Raw genomic sequence first — 19,945 nt, 5'->3', positions numbered from 1 at the left:
GCTGTTGGAAAGCAGACATAAAACCCAGAGTATCAGTGCTTCGTTCTTATTGGCTACTTTAACCCAAGAAACTGATGGTTAATATGAGGAACTGGGTTTTTATTTGGAGCAGCAGCTGTGATCGCTTCCTGCCCTGACAGCGTTGCAGGGGCTGCGTTAAGAGACAGTCAGTCGTACCATAGAAATAAAAGTATTCTCTTTTGAATACATTTATATTAAGAGTTATGCCTGAGCGTCTACCTGTTTTTTACATTACATAACATACGACATTTCTGACTGGCTTGCCTTCATCAGGGTTACATCTTGACCAGTGGTCAGTCATGTGACAGAGATCAACACAGATACTACCCATTAAAACATTTTTACTGAACTGCGGAAGATTCATGAAGCACGTTTTAATTTTGCACAGATTTGTAAACAGAGTCGTATCACATGATTTGATGCTGTCAAGCTGCGTTATGACCATCCATTGTTTTCTTCTCTTTTATATTGAACCTTTGAGCCTTTTTAAAAAACAACAAAGCCCGCAGCTAGAAAGGAAAGGAATCAGAGGGTCAAGAGACATAAATATAAATACAGAATGTTTTAAAAGCAAAATAACAACGCAGACATATTGCAGAATCTGGAAAGATGAGATCAGGAGACCATGGTTACAGTGAAAGTTAAAGAATAGGCAAAGTAGTGTGTTTCCAAAAATGTCAAACTATTCCTTCAAAGTCTTAAAAGTCTCTCTCTCAGCTCAGCGTTCGACCTCCGGCTCAGACAAAGCTGTCCCTGCTGAAGGTCCGACCGGTCTTCGTTGTCGCTCTTGTTGCCCGGCTCTTCCTGCCTTCATAGAACAGCGGCGGCACCAGGGTCACTCTGGACGAGCCGGGCAGCATGTAGGTCCGTCGGGTCCTGGCGGTGGCATATGTGGCCGGTCTCCGTGGCCCCTTTGGAGAACTGCTGACAGAGATGGGGACTCTTGAAATTACTGTTTTTCCAGTCAGAAATATATATATATATATATATATATATGTTAAAGGCAATAAAACAGTTTAATTGAAATATTTATACCTCGATGGTAGGCCTTCTTTTCCGGAGAAGTACGTCAGCACCGTCCCTCCACAGATGAGAAGGATGGATCCTCCCCAGCCAATGAAAATAGCAGCTCCAAGTTCAAATCTGAACAGCAGGTATTGGGGTATATCAAGAGTTACGGTGTGTTTTACTGGATTTTTTATTTTTTATTTTTTTTATCACTATTTTGACAACAATCCAAAAGTACTCACTTCTGTGCCCTGAAATTTGGATCCAAGAATTCTGTTATGACTCTGTTGGCCCACCATGAGTAAGTGATCATGCCGCAGAACCCTAACAGAGAATATAACTTTACCATCCTGTGTGTGTAACATTTACAAAAGGTTAGACTCTTGAAAGGAATGCATTTAATTACCTGAGGCTAGGTAGGTTATACCGCCTGCAAAGGTCACCCTGGCATTGGCAATCTCTGATCCTCCTATTTTAGTGCACTTCATCCCTACGAGGGCGAGGACGCCGCCGAAGAAGCCGGTGATGACGGCGCAGACGGCGAGCGCTCTGGTGGCGTGGAGGTACACTGAAAGAAACCGGGGAAACTTAAATGTAGCCAAAGCTTAAATGAATAAAATGAGTATGTTCAATTCACTGTTAAAGGGACCATGTGAAAGTTATTCACAGGAAGGGGTAATGTTTTTGTTTTGTTTTTCTTTTAATTAAAGGGAAAGTAGTCTGGAGAAAAATAAGATTTCAAATATTTAGAACACAAAGATGGCTTTCATAATAATAATAATACACTATATTTCTGTTGCGCCTTTCAATTAAATAATTAAAAGACTGTAAACAACAATGTTTTCAGTTGATCCTACCAGGCAGAGCCAGCATGGAGGGGTAATCCTTGCAGTCGGACACCCCCGTGGTGTCTGAGATGCAGTCCTTCCACAGGTTGGAGTAGTAGTTGGAGGTGGTCAGCACGATGCTGCCCACCTCGGAGAAGGTCCAGTACTCGGTGGGGAGGGTGGAACACACCAGGATCCAGCCGCACAGACAGGAGACGAAGCAGCCGATCTCCATGTACATCACCACCGTCCTGTACTTCATGGTGAGTTCCGTTCCTAAAAACTATCGAGAATCGGTTGAATATCCGGAGTAACATCCAAACTTCTCGCTGTGGGAAACTGGTCTGAGCTCTCCCTCTGTGTACTTGCTGATGTTTGTCTCTGTCTCATCTTATCTCTGAGATGGTTTTGCCCAGTAAGCATCCTTCATATTCCCAGCACTCAGGCAGAAAGCGTGAAGGATTATGTCATGCTGGATCAGGCTACTAATGTGACTACTGTTACTGTTTCCAAATCAGTACATTTGTTATATTCTTTTATGACTTAAATAAAACCCAAATGTAGAAAAGTCTGGACCTCTCCCCTTTGCCATGAACTGAACTTGCACATTTGGAGGAAAAGGTGGCAAAATGAATGAAAGGCTTTACAGAAATGTATGAAACAATTAAGCATGTTCAGTGTTTATAGATGAACTGCACAGCATTTATTAAACATTTAAACAAATTACTGTAGAGCAATCGCAGCTTCATAGATAAACAATTGCTCAATATACGGTTTTATACATGTTTTTACTGTTAGTTAACAATGAAATAATTATTAACTTATGTTTGATTAACCATAAATGTACCATTTATTAACGATGGTTATTATAAAGTGTTACCACAAACTCTTGCATAACAGGGCTTTAATTTATATTCCAGAAGGGGGAGCCAAGAAAAGCGTAAAGAAACTGTTAAAGGTGCAATATGTAAGACTTTTAGTATAAAACATAAAAATATGAACTTAGGTTTTAAACATAATGTGAAGAACTAACAGTTTTGGCATTACGACATTTCGGTATAGTATTATTAGCAACATTAGCTGCATCTGAATCAGCCTTTTGTTTTGCACGAGTCAATTTGACCTCAGTATTTCTGACATCCTGCATCCTGAGCTGGACAACTCAAATGAATCCCAAGTGCTACACGGTCACAACAGAAGCCATCTTGTAGGGAGAGACGTTTCTGGATATTTTTGCCGGTCCACAGATGTCTTTTCTTCCACTGGACAGTTCTTTCTCTTCTCCCTTTTCACAGATAAAGGGATCCACGGGCTGTCTGCTGCAGAGAGAGTATTGTGTCCAGTCAGAACCAGCGGTAATGCACGAGTGAGTGTTTGGTCGACTCAACTGGCAGGCGTAGCGGCACGTTCACAAACCTTTTCGGGTGGTTACCGCTGCATGCAGTCGCACAGTGGACGGCACAGCCGAGGATAATGAGGAAACTCGCCACCAGGCCGAGGTACAGGGCCGGTCCCATTTCATAGCTGAGGAAACAGCAGTAAAAATTGGTTTCTGTGTGTTTACTCACATTCGCCCTCTCATGAGGGTTATTCAGAGGCCGCATATTACCTCAGTTTTGATGGATCTGCCTCTCTGTGTAAAATGGCTCCAACCACCCTGTTTATATATAAACAATAAGCAGCCATGCCTGACGCGCCTGCATGAGGGAAAGCCGATGACACATGGGGGGGGGGGAAAAACAAAAAAACGAGACAAACCAGTGGGTTAGATGTTCCGAGAGGCTCAGAGGTTTGTTAAATCCAAACAAGTCGCACTCACAGCCGACCAGATGCAGCGCAGCGGCGGTAATTAACATCCTGTCTTTACTTCTCCGCCCTCCGCCAATGTTTGTGCACTCGAGTCCAGGAAAAGTGAGCACTATGCCAATCAAGCCGAGGCAGAGGCCGACGATCAGGAGCCCCTGGACCGCCTGGATGTGCGCTGATGACAGAGGGACAGATCTAAATCACGCATTCTGCCTGCTAGATATATCTGTGACTGACTGACAGAACCAAAGGTTTATTTTTCAGTGCGCCCACATTTCACTTCCCACAGCACCATGAAGTTGACACAGTTCACCACAGACTGTGTGTTGTCATAGCAGTCTTTCCACAGGTCAGACCAGTACCAAGGTGTTGCCACTATAGGGGAGCCCCCCCGATCCTCCAGCTGTGCCACCCTCCAATGAGAAAATACAAAAACGACACTCAGTCTTAGACCTTTTTGCCAACTACAACTTCAAGGATACGTCTGGAGTATGTCACACAGCAGTTCAGCAGTTTAGCATTGCACTTGCACAAAGAGAATGATTCAAAAAGACTGGTGCGAACCACAAAAATGGAAATTTGGTTATTAATGGTTTTGACCTTTTAGGACCACCGTACTTATTTGCTTACCTCCAGTGGCCAAAGGCAAGGGTGCTTCCAACAAAGCTCCAGCCAAGTATGCACAGCAGCAGGCCCAGGATCTGAGCCAGCGTCCTCGACATCGTTTCAAACAAAGAGCCTTCGCCAGTGAACACCAAATAGTTACTGAAACGGTTTCACTGTGATTTGAATGTGTCTAAACTAAAGACTAAAACATACGTTTAGCTGAGCAAATAATGCCAGTTGTGAAGGTTTCTGTTGCCTTCTTACCTCGCAATGGAAGTAATCCACTGGTAATTTAAAAGAAATAAAAGCCACAAGGGTTTCACATTAGAACCGAGGCGCTGCAGTCCTCTCACTGCAGCTCCCTGTGTGTTTGTGTGAAGGTTTGAAGGAAAACCCTGTTTACTGTCAACCAGACCCGATCAGCCCGGCGATGTTTTATTTGTCGTCTAAATGGTCAGTCAAAGGCCGACACTTCTGCTAGATATGGATGTGGGCCTCAGTGAATGTGTATTGTGTCTTATTTTTAACGTGTAATAGAGGATAAACATAAACAGCAAGAACTGTTCAAACAAGACAGTTTTTATTAATACAAAACACACTTCACTGAATTTGCTTTCACCACAGACTTGTGATTGAATAGAAAAGCATCAGATCTTCAGTCCATCACATTTATGCACATCTGTCCCTCACACAATGTCTCGCAATTATTCAAATATAAGAGTTTTTGATGAACGGCGTCTTCTCGCTCCTCGTACTGCCCGACAACGATGACACCGCCAGGCTGCTGCCGCTGCTCCTCGACGCAGACAAAGTTGATAGGCTCGACCTCGACGAGAGGCCGGACTCGGACCCTGACCCCGAGCTTGATCCGGACCTGGACCCCGCAGACCCTGCAGACCTGGTGGTTCGCCCAGTCTGCGACGACCGCCCTGACTTGGCTGTGCGTCCGGATTTTGACGTGCGTTCCGATGTCGAGGAAATGCCGGACACGTCTGAGCGCTCAGACCTGGACGACAGCTCTGAAATGGAGGACACTTTGGTCTTGGAGGTGATGCCAGACACCGTGGACAGAGCTGTGGTAGACTTGGTTTGCTCGGGGTCTGGTAGTGGCTGGACGTTGACTATCCTGAAGAGAGAGCGAGAGGTTAATTTGTTGCCAAACATGACAAGACTGCTGAACCTTCATTACAAATCCCCATAATAGACCAAACAATGTTTTCAAATGTTTTAGTTTGTCAAATGCTGTTGTTATATTCAGTTGAATATTCAATAATGGACATTTTTCCATTTTATTCCCACCAAAATGTAATATGTACTAAAAATACCAGAATCCGCTCATATAATATCCAACATTACTTAGTTTTTATTAGGTTAGCCATGCTAGTCGTGTGGCTCTAGGTATGGTAATGTTGGTTGATCTGTTAATACTATACTATCCCAAGAATAAATGGTCTGACGTGGAGGATTTAATGGCACCTAGTTGAGGTTGCTCATTACAAGCAACTAAATACCCCTCATCTCAACCTTCCCTCTCTTTCTAGACAAGTGTGGTTTGTACGTTCTGGGCTACTGTAGAAACTTGGTGCACTATAGCAGACTCTGTGGAAGAGGAAAACTCATTCTAGTGTCACAAAAACACAACGATTGTTAGTTTCGGTTGATTAAACAATAATGAAAACATATTTACAGCTATTTTATACCATTTCGGCCCTTAAATCCTTCATACTGGTCCTTTAAATACCTGCAGTACTCATGACATTCCCATCAGCCTTTGCTGTGCTTTGCATTCAGAGCAAATTTGCACATGCTAGCATGCTAAACTCTAAGGTAACGCTAAGCTAATATAACAGAAAATGTTAAACCATAATATGTTAGCATTGGCACATGAGCATGATAGCATGTCAACATTAGCATTTAGCTCAAAGCACTTTCCAGAAGCAAGCAAATGTATCTGCTAAAATAACATACACTAGAGGACCATTGTAAACATTTTAGGAAAAACACCTATTTGGGTTGTTGTTCAACAACACTATCATATCTTTTCTTTCATTTTTAAGCCAGCCGCTTGTTAGCCTAACTTAGCATACGGACTGGAGGCAGGAGGAAACAGCTAGCGTAGCAAAATCTAATGGTAACAAAATCTGCCTGCCTGACGTTTAGTGCCCGTTTTTAGGCAGATTATGTTACATCCGGACAGGACAGGGCTAGATGTTTCTCCTACGTTTGCAGTATTTATGCTAAGCTAAGCTAATTCACTGATAGCTTTGGCTCACTTTCTTAAGTGCGGTATCGACCTTCTCATCAAACACTTGACAAGAAAGCGAATATGCATATTTCCCAAAATGTCAAATTCTTTCTTGGGATCAACTTTGGATATGTTTCGCAGCCTAGCTGATATCAAGCTGTCAATCAAACCAGACGCGTGACATAAGCAAGATCGATGATTTCCTGATATGTTTGCAGCTCTTTCTCACTCTCTGCAGCAGGATGTTGTTCTGGTTTATGTTACATGAATTTAGCTTGTAAAAGAGGTTTGAGGTTGAAAATGATGTGTTATAATAGTGAGCTGCGGCACTGGTGTAGATTTAAAGTCTCTGAGCTTCTTCTAGTGTGGAATTTAATCCACGGCAGTGGTTTTTTTTCTTCTTCCTTTCCTCGTGTACTCAAGAATGCTTTAAAAACCCCAGACCTCTGTTTACTCTAATGGCTTCAGGGTTGTATCACGAAGCGAGCAGAGTGTGCCCATAATGAGCATCTGCACACTGAACGCTGGTATTTATTGGAGGAAGTGGGGTGTGAAGTTATTTATACCCTTCCAGCGACATGTTACAACTGGCACAACATGCGTGTGTGTGTGTGTGTGTGTGTGTACTCACGTGACCTCTCCCCCACAGAGCGGCTTACACACCGACCACAGATAGAAGAAACCGCCAGTCATGTGGAAGCATGAGCCGACCAAGCCGAGGAAGATCGGGGTGCCGAGGTCGTACCTGCCGGTGTTGGAACAGAGAGACTGTGAGGGGAAAAATGAAGTTGGTGTTCAGGTTAAGTAGTTATATGCAAGCCTGTTGACTTACTTCAGATCATTAAAGTCGGGGTTGAAGTATTCTACAGAGACGTACTGTGCATAAACACTGTACCCTGATATGGACAGCGCACCTGGAGAGAGATCACGTTGGTAGACGAGAGAACAAAAAAAAGAGAAGAAACTATGATGTATAAGACTCATCACGGGGCCCTTTACGTGAACCGTCCTCTCATTAAAACTACACATTACCGCTGACTATGTGGCACCATCCACCGGCGTAGATCTTCTTGTACTTCGATCTGTCCTTTCCCCCAATGAAGGTGCACTCCATCCCCAACAGGCTGAGCACAAAGCCCAGCATGCCCAGGGAGAGAGCTGACATCAGCAGGCCTCGCACGATCTGGATGGAGCCTGGAGATGCAAATATACATCAGCGGAGCCCTCGACTGAAATGTTTGTTGGACAGCGAGGAAAGCGCGTCACCTACCTTCAACAGACCAGAGCACGGGGTAGTCGTAACAGTTGCTGACAGCGGTTGAGTCTGTGAAACAGGATCTCCACAGGCTGGACCAGTACCAGGCCACCTTGATGATGGAAGAGCCCCCCATGCCCCCGATTGAGGTGATCTTCCAGCCCTCCATGGCCATGGTGCAGGCCACGAAGATCCATCCCAAAACGCTCATCAGGAAACCCCAGATCTGGACCACACGGATCTTCATCTCGGAGGCGTGAGTTGATCTCCAGTCGATCGTATATTTTCAATCCTAAACGTTAATCCACAATGCAGATGTTGATGTCTTCCAGTTTTATGTCCCTTACTCATGTAGAGGACGTGGACATCCTGAGCTGAGCTGAAGTGGCGTCCTACTCCACTGCTCTCCTCAGAAAAAAGAAGAGGACGAGTGCATCGCAGGTTCAAATCAGGTGACGTGTTGTTTTCCATATGCGGTTGTGGATGAGAGGCGAAAGTCGCTCAGGTTCCCACGGGCCTCATTTTGAATCTGGACCGAGAATGCTCACCTAAGCATTTATCTCGAATTACACTTCATGCCACCATCGTGAGCATTACCTCATGTGCCGGAGCACGATGGACCAAACACTTCACCTCCTGTTGGTAAGTGAGGCCTTTTGTTAAAACATTTAAGTTTTCAGCCCAAATGTGGGCGTGGCTTTGTGATACAGCACAACACGGAGCAGGAGATGACTATTGGCTTCCACCCACAGCTCCATCACTTGCTTTGTTAGTCCTGAAGGTAAAGAATGAGGAGAATTCATATTTTGGCGCATAATTGACAGTCTCTTAAGATGATGTTTAAGATAGCGGCTACAAACTGATGGTCACATTGGGCGGACATCGCGTTGCTCCATTTGTGATTGGATACATTCATGACCCCAAGTTTAAGATTAGTAATCAAAAATATTATAATGTTCTACATAAAGACAAGAGAGGGGATTAACATCAAAACATTGTTGACATATGACAATTAGAACAGGGGGACACAGAATTCTTATTTCAATGTGCGTTTAAGAAGCAAAACAAATGTGAAAATAAATCACATTGCTCAAGATTTTACCCAAAATAGTGTACATGACCTTTAAATGTTCTGTCAAATATGTAATAACACTGCCGCTATGACCTAAGCATCATTCTTGACTTTGCCTCCGGCTTTAAGCTGCTAGTTATTAGTAATTTTACCAAGACCTCGCTGTGCTGTGGGTCTCATAATCACAGCACAGCGTCTTTGTGCCGTTATAATTAGAGTTAAATCTGAGGTAATGAGAGTTAGGGGGAGTGATGAATGTTCGGCGGGTGATGAAAGAGCTCCTCTTTGTTTCTGAGTCCTTTCGGCTTATGACAAAGTTATTGGTGGTGGTGGGGAGTTATTGGAAATGGCGGACCGCTCGGTAGCCTTAATTTGTTTGGTGAGGGTGGGTTTAATGAGCTTTAATGAGATGGTCACTGCTAAAAAAAAAAAAAAAAAAAAGGAAGAACACATATAAACAAAGGAACACTTGTATGACTTGAGCTGACCATATTTGAAAGAAGAAATGAAAATAGATAATAAATGAGTCAAAGCCGATGTTAATTTTGCTTATGAGGTGTCTTCTTAGTTAAAAGTTAAATCTCGGAGGACACGATTCTGCCACTTACTCTGTAGTTCCCTCAGATCTGTCAACCATTAGTGTATTAATGCTGCTCTCTGCTGGTGTGACTGCAGTAGTGGGTGTAGGGACATGGCTCTGTGCCCTCAGCTCAGATCAATATGTAGGTCAGTGGTCTTCTCAAAACACCTCATCATGCTTTAAAGTGTTTGATTTGAGCACACAATTATGTTTTAGGCATGTGTATGCTGGTAGCATCCATTACTGTTTTGTTTTGAATAAGTATACAGCATTTAAAATAGAATTTAAAAAATTAAAAAATAGAGAATAAACTAAAATGTAACATAATGTTATGTAGCACAATTTAGAATCTAGAGGCATTCATGATCCCAAGAGGATGAACCTTACTGACTGTAGGAGCCCTGACTCTTCCTTTAGTGACATGAACAGTTCACACTCATGACTTATCAAACTTATCCAGGTTATTTTTGCAATGGAAACATTTCGTAGTGATATTCATGGTTCCCTGATGATGTATCATAATGATCCTAATTCCTCTCACGTTCAGTTTTTGGTTGAAATGTCTGAACAACTACTGGATTGATTGTGCAGACAGTTATGTCTCCTTCAAGTTAAATTGTAATAATATTTTTTTATAACAAAGAAAATGTTCAGTTATTTGGTCAATAGTCATATAAGAGGATCGATAAGCTACATTATTGTTAGCACATGCCTGTCCTCTTTTGTTGTAATCACTTCAGAGTTCCCTACACTTTGCTTTCAGCTCCGTCATCGGGTCAAAGTTTAACCCGAACAAACTAATGACATCCTCATTAGCCGCAGCTGTGCTTTGTGTTTGGAGCTAATCGGCTAATGTTACCATGTTAACACAGTGATATAAGAACATTAGCAGGGATAATGATCGGCATCTTAGCGCACTGACATTAGCATTTAACTCAAAGGATAAACTGGGTTGAAGTGCAATCTTCTCAGAGGAGAGCTGTGGATTTTCTGACAATGTAAAAAGATATTCGAGAGTAGTACAGAATACAACAAAATGTATTTGATCTCTCGATTTATTTGATTAATTTGTGGCCACTTGTCAAGGTTAAATACCTTAAAAGGAACAGCAAGTTAAATTGAAGGGTACTGCAGAGCCTCAAAAAAAAGCAGATAATCAATTTCAAATGATATTTAAGGATTTTTTAAAAACTGTATTTGTTTTAAAATATTAGCTTGTAAGAAACAACATAATTAACTTTTCTGAGTGGAAATATACTTTGACATTTTCTTCCAAAGTCTTCAGTCTTTAAAGTCTTTTAAAAGTGAGAAGGAGTTTGATGCATTACGTTTTGCAGTTTTAACATTAGAGTATCACTATACAATACCATCATTATATCAGACCGCATTGTGCAGAGCCCAGGACACCTGACACTTGTTTACGGATGCAAGGCGCCGGAAAGCGGAGGGCAACTTCCCTCTGCCAGCTGGTTCAGGTATCCAACCTCTGGGCCAAGAGGTTTTGCGTAACATAGCCTGGGGTTCCTATTGATAATAATTTCGAGGTGGAGATGGATGGCTGATAGGAGGGAAAACCTCCGGTCGGACCTCCAGCTCTGCATAGCCACCACCGGGGTCAGATTTGACCTAGTGACCCGAGAAAGGCCTTCATGTGATCCATCCCCAGTGTCCTCTATTTCCTTAAAGCAACAGGAGAAGATTAACTGGAGTTACGTCATCGCATATATACATTTTTAGCTACTTTTAATTGCTTAATACAACAACATTTGGTCACATTTACAGAATATCATGTGTCCAGTTATCAAAACACTGTAAAAAATACAAAAATTCATATCTAATAAGCTCACGCAAAAGGTTACTTGTATCTGTGTGACATCCTCTAGTTTGAAGGTTTAAAAAAAATGATAGAAAAATACATTGTTGATACATTGTTGTCTATGTGAGACGGGCAGGAAGGAAGGGCCAGCCTGTTGAAGGTGACCGGAGAGTTTGAGCGCTGTTTTGTGCCAAATCAAATTTCCTGCCCTAAAAGAAAAAAAACAATCTTTTACCTAAGAGCCATTGACAGAAATGTCCCAAAAAGCAGCCGCATTAAAAGAGGAGTCTGGCCCCTAAAAATAACACATTAACACATGTAAACTGCCACATGATTTTCACTTTTAAAGCCGTTCTTTTTCACATAGCTCAAGCCCAGGAGTTCATGAAAGTGATGGTGGTGAAATGGTCTCCGGTGACCACAAGCTTTTACGACGAATTCCACGTTCTTGTCACGTAACGGCGCGAACGGAGTCCGATTTCAAACGTAGGCATTTCGTCCAAACTGTCTGGACGGCCCTCCCGCTTCCTTCTGGAGGCTGTTGGCTGTCCTGCTGTGCTTGTTGCGTGCTGTCACAAATGACGCCGCTCCGCGGTAGGAGTATTCAGCTCTGAAAGAACAAAAGAAAAAGCCCCTAAAACTCAGAGACACGCTATGTTTTGATCCCAGCTCCAGTCGAGTGCCCTTTGGCAGAACACTTGAGGACAGTAACAGCTGCGGAGGCATGTGATTTTAAAGTCGAGCCGCAAAGCTACAATGGTTCCAGTTATTCCATTTTTGTTCAGTGACACTTGAACGAGAAGTAAGCTTTGAGGATTTTCTATGTCTAGTCTAGCTATTTTTTCCCTTTATCTTCTCTCCTTTGTGTGCCTCTTAGCTTTCTTGCTGTATCCACACCAACAAGAATAAGAGGCTACACGCTAGCAGCTGTGCAAGCTTTTATTTAGACACAAATCTGGCAAATTTTTTGTTTCCACAGTAGCTCTTCCCTCCCTTGTGTTCCTCATAGCTTTCTTGCTGTCCGCGCAGTATGACAACAATGAAATGAAACACATTTAATCTGCCATATCTCGATTTTTACTGTATATGCATCAGATTTACTCCCCATCATCTGACCTGATGATGGAACTAAATGAACGTGGATCGCGTGAGCACCGTTAACTCACAGTTGTTGGGATGTTGTGAGCTACTTCAGTCCATCTTTAGCCTGCCAGCGCGGCTAAAAACAGATATGTTGTTCCCTATTTCATATAACTTCAGAGAAAAACCCACGAGGGAGATGTGATTTAAAGTAAGGCTTCCATTACAAAGTGGTCAGCCATCAAATCTCTGGAAACTACATGTACCCTTACTGGCCTGGGACCAAATCCGTCTAAACTCTGTCTTTCTACTCCTCTGATAAAAGCAGATCCTTATATTGTTGATGAAGCGAGAAAACTGACTGTTGACAAAATTATGATGAAGGACGTCACCAAGAGAGAAGATTATTCTCTGCCTGGAGCAGCGCTTCCCTATAGGTGCCCTCTATCAAGGTGACTTTTACTTTGAAAAGGTCCTCATTACTGCAACAAAGGAAACATTCAGTCTTCAACAGCCGCGCGACTTATCGAAACGACGATCGTACAGTTTGCTGTGTAGGTTCAGCAATTATGAGACAAGATGTTGAGAGAGATTACGGGATGTTTTACGACTGTAACAATCTCTCCATTGCAGTTAAAGTAATTATTTAAATTGCCTGATTGAATTAGTAACTCAGTGCTTTTTACGGTCCGTCCAAATCAGATTTCCCCCGAAGCCCTTGTCGCTGGTGACAGATGCGGGATCACATTATAAGCGCAATACTCCGATATGACTGGGCAAGTTTAAGCTACTTTATGTAAAGTACTTAAAAATTAGCTGAAAACTATTGGATGTTTTAATCCTGAACGTGTGTTTTGTTTCTAAAATCTTATCCTGAAAGTAGCCCTTGTCGCTGGTGACAGATGCGGGATCACATTATAAGCGTTCAGCCAGAAAAAAAATCAAGCAACTTGCCTCATGCTAAAGCCTTCGGACAGGGAGAGACAGAAGATTAGTCCTCCGAGGATACACAGCACGGATCCAGCCCAGCCGATGAAGAGAGCTGCTCCCAGCTCAAACCTGCAAGTGTTCATTGTAAAACAAAATGAAATGTATGTCTGGAATTCCTTTCATCCACATGTGGTTATGATCTGCCATCAAAGATATCTTCCTTGTAATCCTGAATACCTACTTCTGAGCAACAAAGAGCGGGTCAAAGAAGTCAGTTGTGATCCTGTGAGCGTATATGGAGCATGCAATCAGAGAGCAGAGGCCTGCGGAGAGAAATAACAGGATTTGTGCAACAAATTCCGACTTAAACCAAAGCAGAAGGAGCTGATGATGTGATTCAGTTGAACAAGTAATACATTCCAAATGCTTCATCCCCGATAAATCCAGACATAGAGAGACAGGTTTTTTTTTACCGTTGAGAATGAAGTGGAAGCCGGAGAGGACGGTCAGGCGAGCCTTGGTGGTCTCCGAGCCTCCTATTTTCGTGCACTTCATTCCTACCAAGGCGAGGATGGCACCGAAGAAACCCAGACACACCGAGGCGATCATCAGACCCCTGCACACCTGGATATAGGCTTTATGACAGAAGCAGAGAGGGAGAGTGCTTTAAATTGGTGGTTCCACACATTTTTGCTTTGCGACCGCTAACAAAACAGCTGTGTCCAGAATTTTGATACTGTTAGCACATTTTAGGGCTGGAAGAGATATATATGAGGTATAGTTACTTATTTTGTATGAATAGTTAATAATAAACATTTTTTGCCAAGAGTTTGGCTTCAATCAATTCACATGTCCCGATGTTAAAACTTAAAGTCTGTCTGCCAGAGTCTGCCAGTTAGCTTAGCTTAGCATAAAAATGGATAAATGGCTGTCCTGGCACTATCCAAAGGTAACACAGCTCTATAGTTCACTAATAACCACGTTATATCTTGTCCATTTAATCCATACATCACCATCACAATGGTTATGGTTCATCACAATTTTACAAACCACAAGCTAAGTCAACTGTAGCTTTAGGCTATATATAGCAGCTTTCGCTTAAAGTGACAAACCAGCAGATAATTAATATTATTAGCCAACGTTTTGCAACCAGTTTTGTAAAAATCTAAAATAAATTGACCTTGAACCATTCCAGCATCTTTTGTTTTTGGGGCCTGTGTAATAGTGTTGTTTTAGGCATCAGTTTTCCTAAAAAAAAAAAAAGAAGCTTATATAAACCTCTTAACAGCAACAAATGCAAGACAGTTAGCAACTACCTGTTGAAGAGATGGACACCAACCCAACATTTTCAGTGGCCCCCCCTCTGGGCCCCCATAACAAAAACTTTCTGGGGACGCCCCTGCTCAACACCAATGGGCAACAGGATAAGAAGTGGTATCTTTGAGACTGCATGAACGTCTCAAATCACCTCAGGACATTAGAATTCGAACATCTAATAGCACTTCCTTTCCTTGTTGTTACAAGTAAGTAATGGGGAGTGACCTCAGTCTGACTCGATGACTTTCTCAGATTGCTTCATTCAGTCCAGCTCTGCTCATTCACTGACACATGCCTCCACTGGCCTTTAACTTTAAATGCTGTGGTTGTTTGCAGCCTGAAGCCAGAGTCAGAACAGGAGATATCAGGTTCTATTTGTTTACAGCGGGGTTGGTTCATCCGAAACCAGCAGGTGTTCTTTTTTTGGTCCAATCAGATGGACCGAAATGAGACACACGCACAAAGACCTCAGAAAGGACAACAAGACTCACCATCCAGAGCCAGCATTGAAGGAAAGTCCTTACAGTTGGACACACCAGTGGAATCAGTCACACACGTTTTCCATAGGTTGGACCAGAAGGTAGCTGTGGTGATGACCGTCCCGTCCACAGAGGACACCTTCCAGTAGTCTGTAGGCAGCGTGGATGACACCAGGATCCAACCCGAGATGGTCAGGAGAAAGGCAGTGATCTCTGTTGCCATGTTGCCCATTTCTTCCTCTGCCTTGGAGGTCCGGACTGGGACAGGACGGAGATCTTCCCCTCTGGAGTGACACGGAGGAGGTGGGAGGGTCGGGCCGCGACAGGTGCGTCAGCAGAGCTCCCCTTCTCCTTCACCTGTTCCACCGAGCATCCGCGCCAGAGAACCAGCACCTTTAAGTGCACATCAGTCAGTGACGCACAATCAGCCGCGTTGTGGTGTGTTTGTGTGTGGCGGCGGGAGGGGGTGCAGACGCTGGTCATCACTCCACACAGTGTGCACGGGGTCTGCAAGGGGATCTGCAGGAGGAGGAAGTCTTTAATTGAAAGGATCTGAAAAGTCTTTGACAGGGAAGGAGGACAAGATGAGGAACAGAGATAGGATATGTTTTGTGTTGTTGACTGACAGAATGAATGAATGATGGGCCCGTTTCATAAGGGTTTGATTCTTAGCCCTTTATCACAGTGATGCACCAGAAGTGAACAGTTTTCTGACTACAGTACTAAATAAAGGTTGAAAGGGAATTCTGTACGAGTTTTACAGTATCATAGCACCATCAAGTGGCAAAATGTTGGGACTGTTTCAAGCCATCTGGGCATTCCTCTACTCTCTTCAGCGAACTTACTCAGTATTGTGTCGTTGCCTGTAGTTGTAATAAAGTATATTATTTGGCATGTTTGTCTCTACAGGAGCTATGAAATGAGCTCCTCTACCTCATCAGCTTCAAATGTGATTTATTTCAAACTGGATGGTGTTTAACAATGTTAAGCTACTATCATTACAATATCTATTTCAAAGACAACTGATCCTTGGTCTCGACTTTTTACTTGCCAAAATAGCGACAAGGCTCCGTAAGGATGCCTTTTTTTAGCCTGTTGGTCCACCAGTCTACCCAGGGGTGCCCCCAGAAATGTAGGGAGCTTGTTTGGGGCTCAAAATTCGGACCAGATGGTGGCACTAGATGAAGAGTTAAGGGGTCATGCATCACCAGATTAGCCTTTTGCTGGTTAACAATAACCTGTAAAACTGACATACCCATCAGTCTTAACTGTATTTGTTTAGTTGTAATCAGCAAATGAAGATGGACATCTTTGTCAACTATTCTTTACTAATTTTAAACTATTCTGTTAATGTGACCACGGTGGTTGTTGTTCATGCAAAGTAGCGAAAGGTCTTGCTTGAATGTGTAACCACCGCCTTAGGTCTGCGTCTGTGCATTTGGACCGTTTACAGCTGATTGATTGCTGTGACAAAAATACCCAGACACCAGTCCCTGCTTTCAGTAGTGGAAGAGACATTCAAGCATTTGCTTAAGTAAGAGTTATCTATAGGCTACTACCCTACAGAAAGTATTTAGGTGGATGGTTCTTACCACCAACCGCACAACAAGAAGTTCAAGTTCTGCATTCAAGTAACACAACTTGTTCCACAACGTATTTGAATGTCAAAGGACCTATGATACAGAATGTCTCTCACCAGTTTAGAATTATTATATAACTGGATCAGTATTAGTGATACAAAAACTTTTAAGCAATATTCCGATATGACTGGGCAAGTTTAAGCTACTTTATGTAAAGTACTTAAAAATTAGCTGAAAACTATTGGATGTTTTAATCCTGAACGTGTGTTTTGTTTCTAAAATCTTATCCTGAAAGTAACCCCAACTGTTAAATATATATGTAGTGAAGCAAAAGTAATTGGGGAATGTCTAGGCGGTGTATCGTAGGCCGCTGGACTTCTTTCATCCAAGAGGCTTCTTCAGTTCTAACTAACTGGGGGAGGAGTCGCAGGCTTTTAGACTCTGCGTGGGAGTGTCCTTCCAGAGTCGTTAGGGTCACTTGTGTGTCATTGGTCGTACCGGCCTTCATGTGGATTGCTAAGGCTAGGTGAGCCCAGGTGTGAATGGTTGTTAAGCCGTTTGGGGAGGGAACTCAGTACAGCATTGTAGGTGGGTGATAGGTAATGTCGTAGGCCACCTCTGTTCAAAGACCAGTGGACTGGAACTGGAGCGTCCATCTGTTTATTTACATACATACCCCAGCTGCCTAGTTATGTCTTTTTGTTATCTTTTTTAAAAATACGTATCAGAAATGTCCCCCCTCTCCCCATAAACACGCGCTAGCACCATGTGTTACTGTTCATGCTTGTCTTATCTGCGTATGTTTTATCAGTGCTGTCATATTCTGTTCTGTGTCATAGGTTGTCTTAGCGGAAAGCTTTGTGATTACCCCGTGTGTGTCCCGTCTCAGCTCAGTCAAGGGCTGTTGAGCAACTGAGGCAGTGTCAACAGGGTCGATGAGTCTGAAACGTGAGGAGAGATAGTGAGGAAATGTTATGAAGAGAAAGGGCAAAGGACAAGAAGTCAGAGTAAAAATGGTGAATCCTAAAATAGTCAAAGTAAAAAGGCAAATGTGAAAGTAACCGAACCTCCTAGCAGAAAGAGGCCGTGTACTAATTAATTAAAATCCTAATCTTGTGCTGAAAACTGTTTGCAGCCTTGTGGGTCAACTTTTCTTTTATTGAAGGGCTTTTACAAGCAAGGATTAGATCTAATCTCTTATTTCAGATAAAAGGGGGATTGTTTCCGGGGGAAAATAATTACCAAAAACATTTCCGGAAACAATGGAGCTGCCCCCTGCTGACCCTGATCCCGGGACAGTTTGTGGGGTCAATAAACGGGCAAAAGTACCAAGTTCCCGTAATCAGCGCTCCAGGAAACTCAGGTGTTTTACTGTCAGTGTGAAGGTGCTGAGAGTGTTGTTGCCTGAATCTCTAGACATTTGAAGCGTTGATGCCATGTTTCCATAGTCGCTGTTGCTGAGCAATGTCCAAGGGGACCCTAATCCTGTAAATCTGCTAATGAAAGGGAAGCAGCTGGAGCAGGTTGTTATCTGTGTTAACCTGTTGATAACAGTCCATTTAGACCATGAATATGATAAAGACCTTTTCCATTGGAAATCATGAATCCTTAATGTAGGACAGGAGCAGATTCCTTCCTCGATACCCAGGATGTTTATCTGTGACTCAGTCGAGAAGGACGAAAAAGATTGATATTGAATGTTAAAAAAGCATGAGTAAATGAGTAAATTGTTAAGTAAATATAGTAGACTGCATTCTGACACGTTTTAAAATCTTTTATTTAATCAGGACGGCCTCATTCAGATCAAAATTCTCTTTTTCAAGAGTGTGCGAGCCAGAATGGACAACAATAAAATGACTTCCACACAAAGAAATATGACAGATGACAGATGTTTCTAAACCTACATTGCACCTTAAAGCAACCCCCGCAAAAATCAATGACTTTGTTTAGACTGAGATATTTTAACAATAGTGAATAGATTCTCATGTAATCTTGTGCAGATATTCACGGTCCCCAGATGACAAGTCTTAATAAATATGGGGAATTCTGATTGAATTGTAATAGCTTTGATTTTTTTTCATCAAGATCCACGCATTATTCCCTGAGAATTCAACAAAAATGTCCTAAGCTATATCTCGCATTGTTAAAGAAAGTTGAGAGCAAAATTCCTGGATCCGTCCCTTGAACAGGATCTGCACCGAAAGTTAATAGGATCTACTCTGGGCTGAGACCCGTTCTCCATCCAGGTTTCATCGAAATCTGTTCTGTAGTTTTTGTGTGATCCTGCCGACAAACCAACCAACCAGCACACAAACGGACATCAGCACCTTATTTTTCAGGGCCAAGTGCTAATTAGCAAGTGTTAGCTTGCTCGCATGCTGAACTAAGGTGGTGAAACTGGAAAGTAACAATCCTTCTAAACATTAGCATTTTATTTTGTTTTTGGCTTTCCCCCTCGTGTGCTGATTAGTCGCCCTTCCAGATGCATTGTGTTGGGTTAAAAGCAGTGGTTCTGGTCAGCCCCTTCTCAGAAGCCAGAAAAAAAAGTTCCCTTCCCATTCTCTGCTATTTTTTAATCAGTAATTAAACAATGGTAAGGAAAACAAGAAAATGAAACGTTATCAAACTCAGCCCGTCACTCTCAAACACCCCAGCTCACCTCCTGCAGCGGCTGTATGCCACCCCCAGGCCTTGAACCATTGTGTTAAAGTCCTTGAATCCCTGACCCATCCGGTTTTACTGTTACACCTGCCTTTCTTCTGTTTGTAACCAAAAACTAAAAAGTACTTTCACACAGCGCTGCTTGCAACGTTTACCCCATCTGCACCTGAACAATAAGACACGCTGAATTAAAACTGTAAACCGTAATTAGAGTTAAAGAAAGTGAGTGCCTCTCCCTGGGGGTGCTTATTGAAGGGAGAAAAGAACCTGGCACGATGCGGGGGGAAAACTAGGCCTAGCGCACGCCTGGGGTAGCATGGGAAAGGAGTGTTGATCCTCTGCAGATGAATGTTATTGGGCTGAGTTCAGCTGCCTGTAATAATCTCCTGCTGGCTTTTCTCCTCCAGCCCTTTCCCCAGCCGGGGTTAGCTAAACATCAACAGGGGGATAAATGTGCGAGGTGTGAGGGCCAGGGAAACACCGGTCTGTTATCATTACTGTCGTCAGTATCAGGATAATAGTTTGTCTTGGTTACATGTGAATGGTTGGAAGTTTTCTTTAAAAAAAGGGAAGAAGGAGAGTGACGGGAGGCGTTTCAGTCTCCCAGCTCACTCCCTAGTCCTTTATTACGGTGCAGGAAACACCTGCAGTGTGTCAGAGGG

At 42.9% G+C, this 19,945-nt stretch overlaps 3 protein-coding genes across 10 annotated transcripts; all 3 read right to left on the bottom strand.

Annotated features, from left to right (window-relative positions):
• Nucleotides 1–380: 380 nt before the first annotated feature.
• Nucleotides 381–4,615, bottom strand: cldn10d (claudin 10d). 8 transcript variants are annotated; one of them, XM_030410176.1, is made up of 10 exons: nucleotides 4,293–4,615; nucleotides 3,936–4,075; nucleotides 3,676–3,837; nucleotides 3,466–3,553; nucleotides 3,273–3,380; nucleotides 1,887–3,175; nucleotides 1,436–1,597; nucleotides 1,272–1,353; nucleotides 1,057–1,164; nucleotides 381–945 (listed from the first exon to the last, which is right to left on the bottom strand). In XM_030410176.1, the coding sequence occupies exons 6-10, from the start codon at nucleotides 2,116–2,118 to the stop codon at nucleotides 759–761; spliced, it is 771 nt and encodes a 256-aa protein (XP_030266036.1). In that variant the 5' UTR covers nucleotides 2,119–3,175; nucleotides 3,273–3,380; nucleotides 3,466–3,553; nucleotides 3,676–3,837; nucleotides 3,936–4,075; nucleotides 4,293–4,615; the 3' UTR covers nucleotides 381–758. The 8 variants fall into 8 exon arrangements, with proteins under 8 accessions (XP_030266036.1, XP_030266037.1, XP_030266035.1 ...); XM_030410177.1 differs by having other exon boundaries at nucleotides 3,466–3,837; nucleotides 4,293–4,401; nucleotides 4,533–4,615; XM_030410175.1 differs by having other exon boundaries at nucleotides 3,466–3,837.
• Nucleotides 4,616–4,826: 211 nt separating this feature from the next.
• Nucleotides 4,827–8,381, bottom strand: cldn10e (claudin 10e). Its single transcript, XM_030410174.1, has 5 exons — nucleotides 7,784–8,381; nucleotides 7,546–7,707; nucleotides 7,346–7,427; nucleotides 7,145–7,258; nucleotides 4,827–5,394 (listed from the first exon to the last, which is right to left on the bottom strand). Exons 1-5 carry the CDS (start codon nucleotides 8,013–8,015, stop codon nucleotides 4,977–4,979), a joined length of 1,008 nt encoding a protein of 335 aa, XP_030266034.1. The 5' UTR covers nucleotides 8,016–8,381; the 3' UTR covers nucleotides 4,827–4,976.
• A 2,765-nt stretch (nucleotides 8,382–11,146) lies between these two features.
• Nucleotides 11,147–15,475, bottom strand: cldn10a (claudin 10a). Its single transcript, XM_030410153.1, has 5 exons — nucleotides 15,055–15,475; nucleotides 13,720–13,881; nucleotides 13,488–13,569; nucleotides 13,271–13,375; nucleotides 11,147–11,846 (listed from the first exon to the last, which is right to left on the bottom strand). Exons 1-5 carry the CDS (start codon nucleotides 15,272–15,274, stop codon nucleotides 11,717–11,719), a joined length of 699 nt encoding a protein of 232 aa, XP_030266013.1. The 5' UTR covers nucleotides 15,275–15,475; the 3' UTR covers nucleotides 11,147–11,716.
• Nucleotides 15,476–19,945: the final 4,470 nt, after the last annotated feature.

This window comes from Sparus aurata, chromosome 24 (assembly GCF_900880675.1).
Source record: "Sparus aurata chromosome 24, fSpaAur1.1, whole genome shotgun sequence".
In the NCBI taxonomy this organism is placed as follows: domain Eukaryota; kingdom Metazoa; phylum Chordata; class Actinopteri; order Spariformes; family Sparidae; genus Sparus; species Sparus aurata.
Note: the sequence above shows the minus strand (reverse complement) of the source record. Positions and strands in the feature narration are given on the sequence as shown.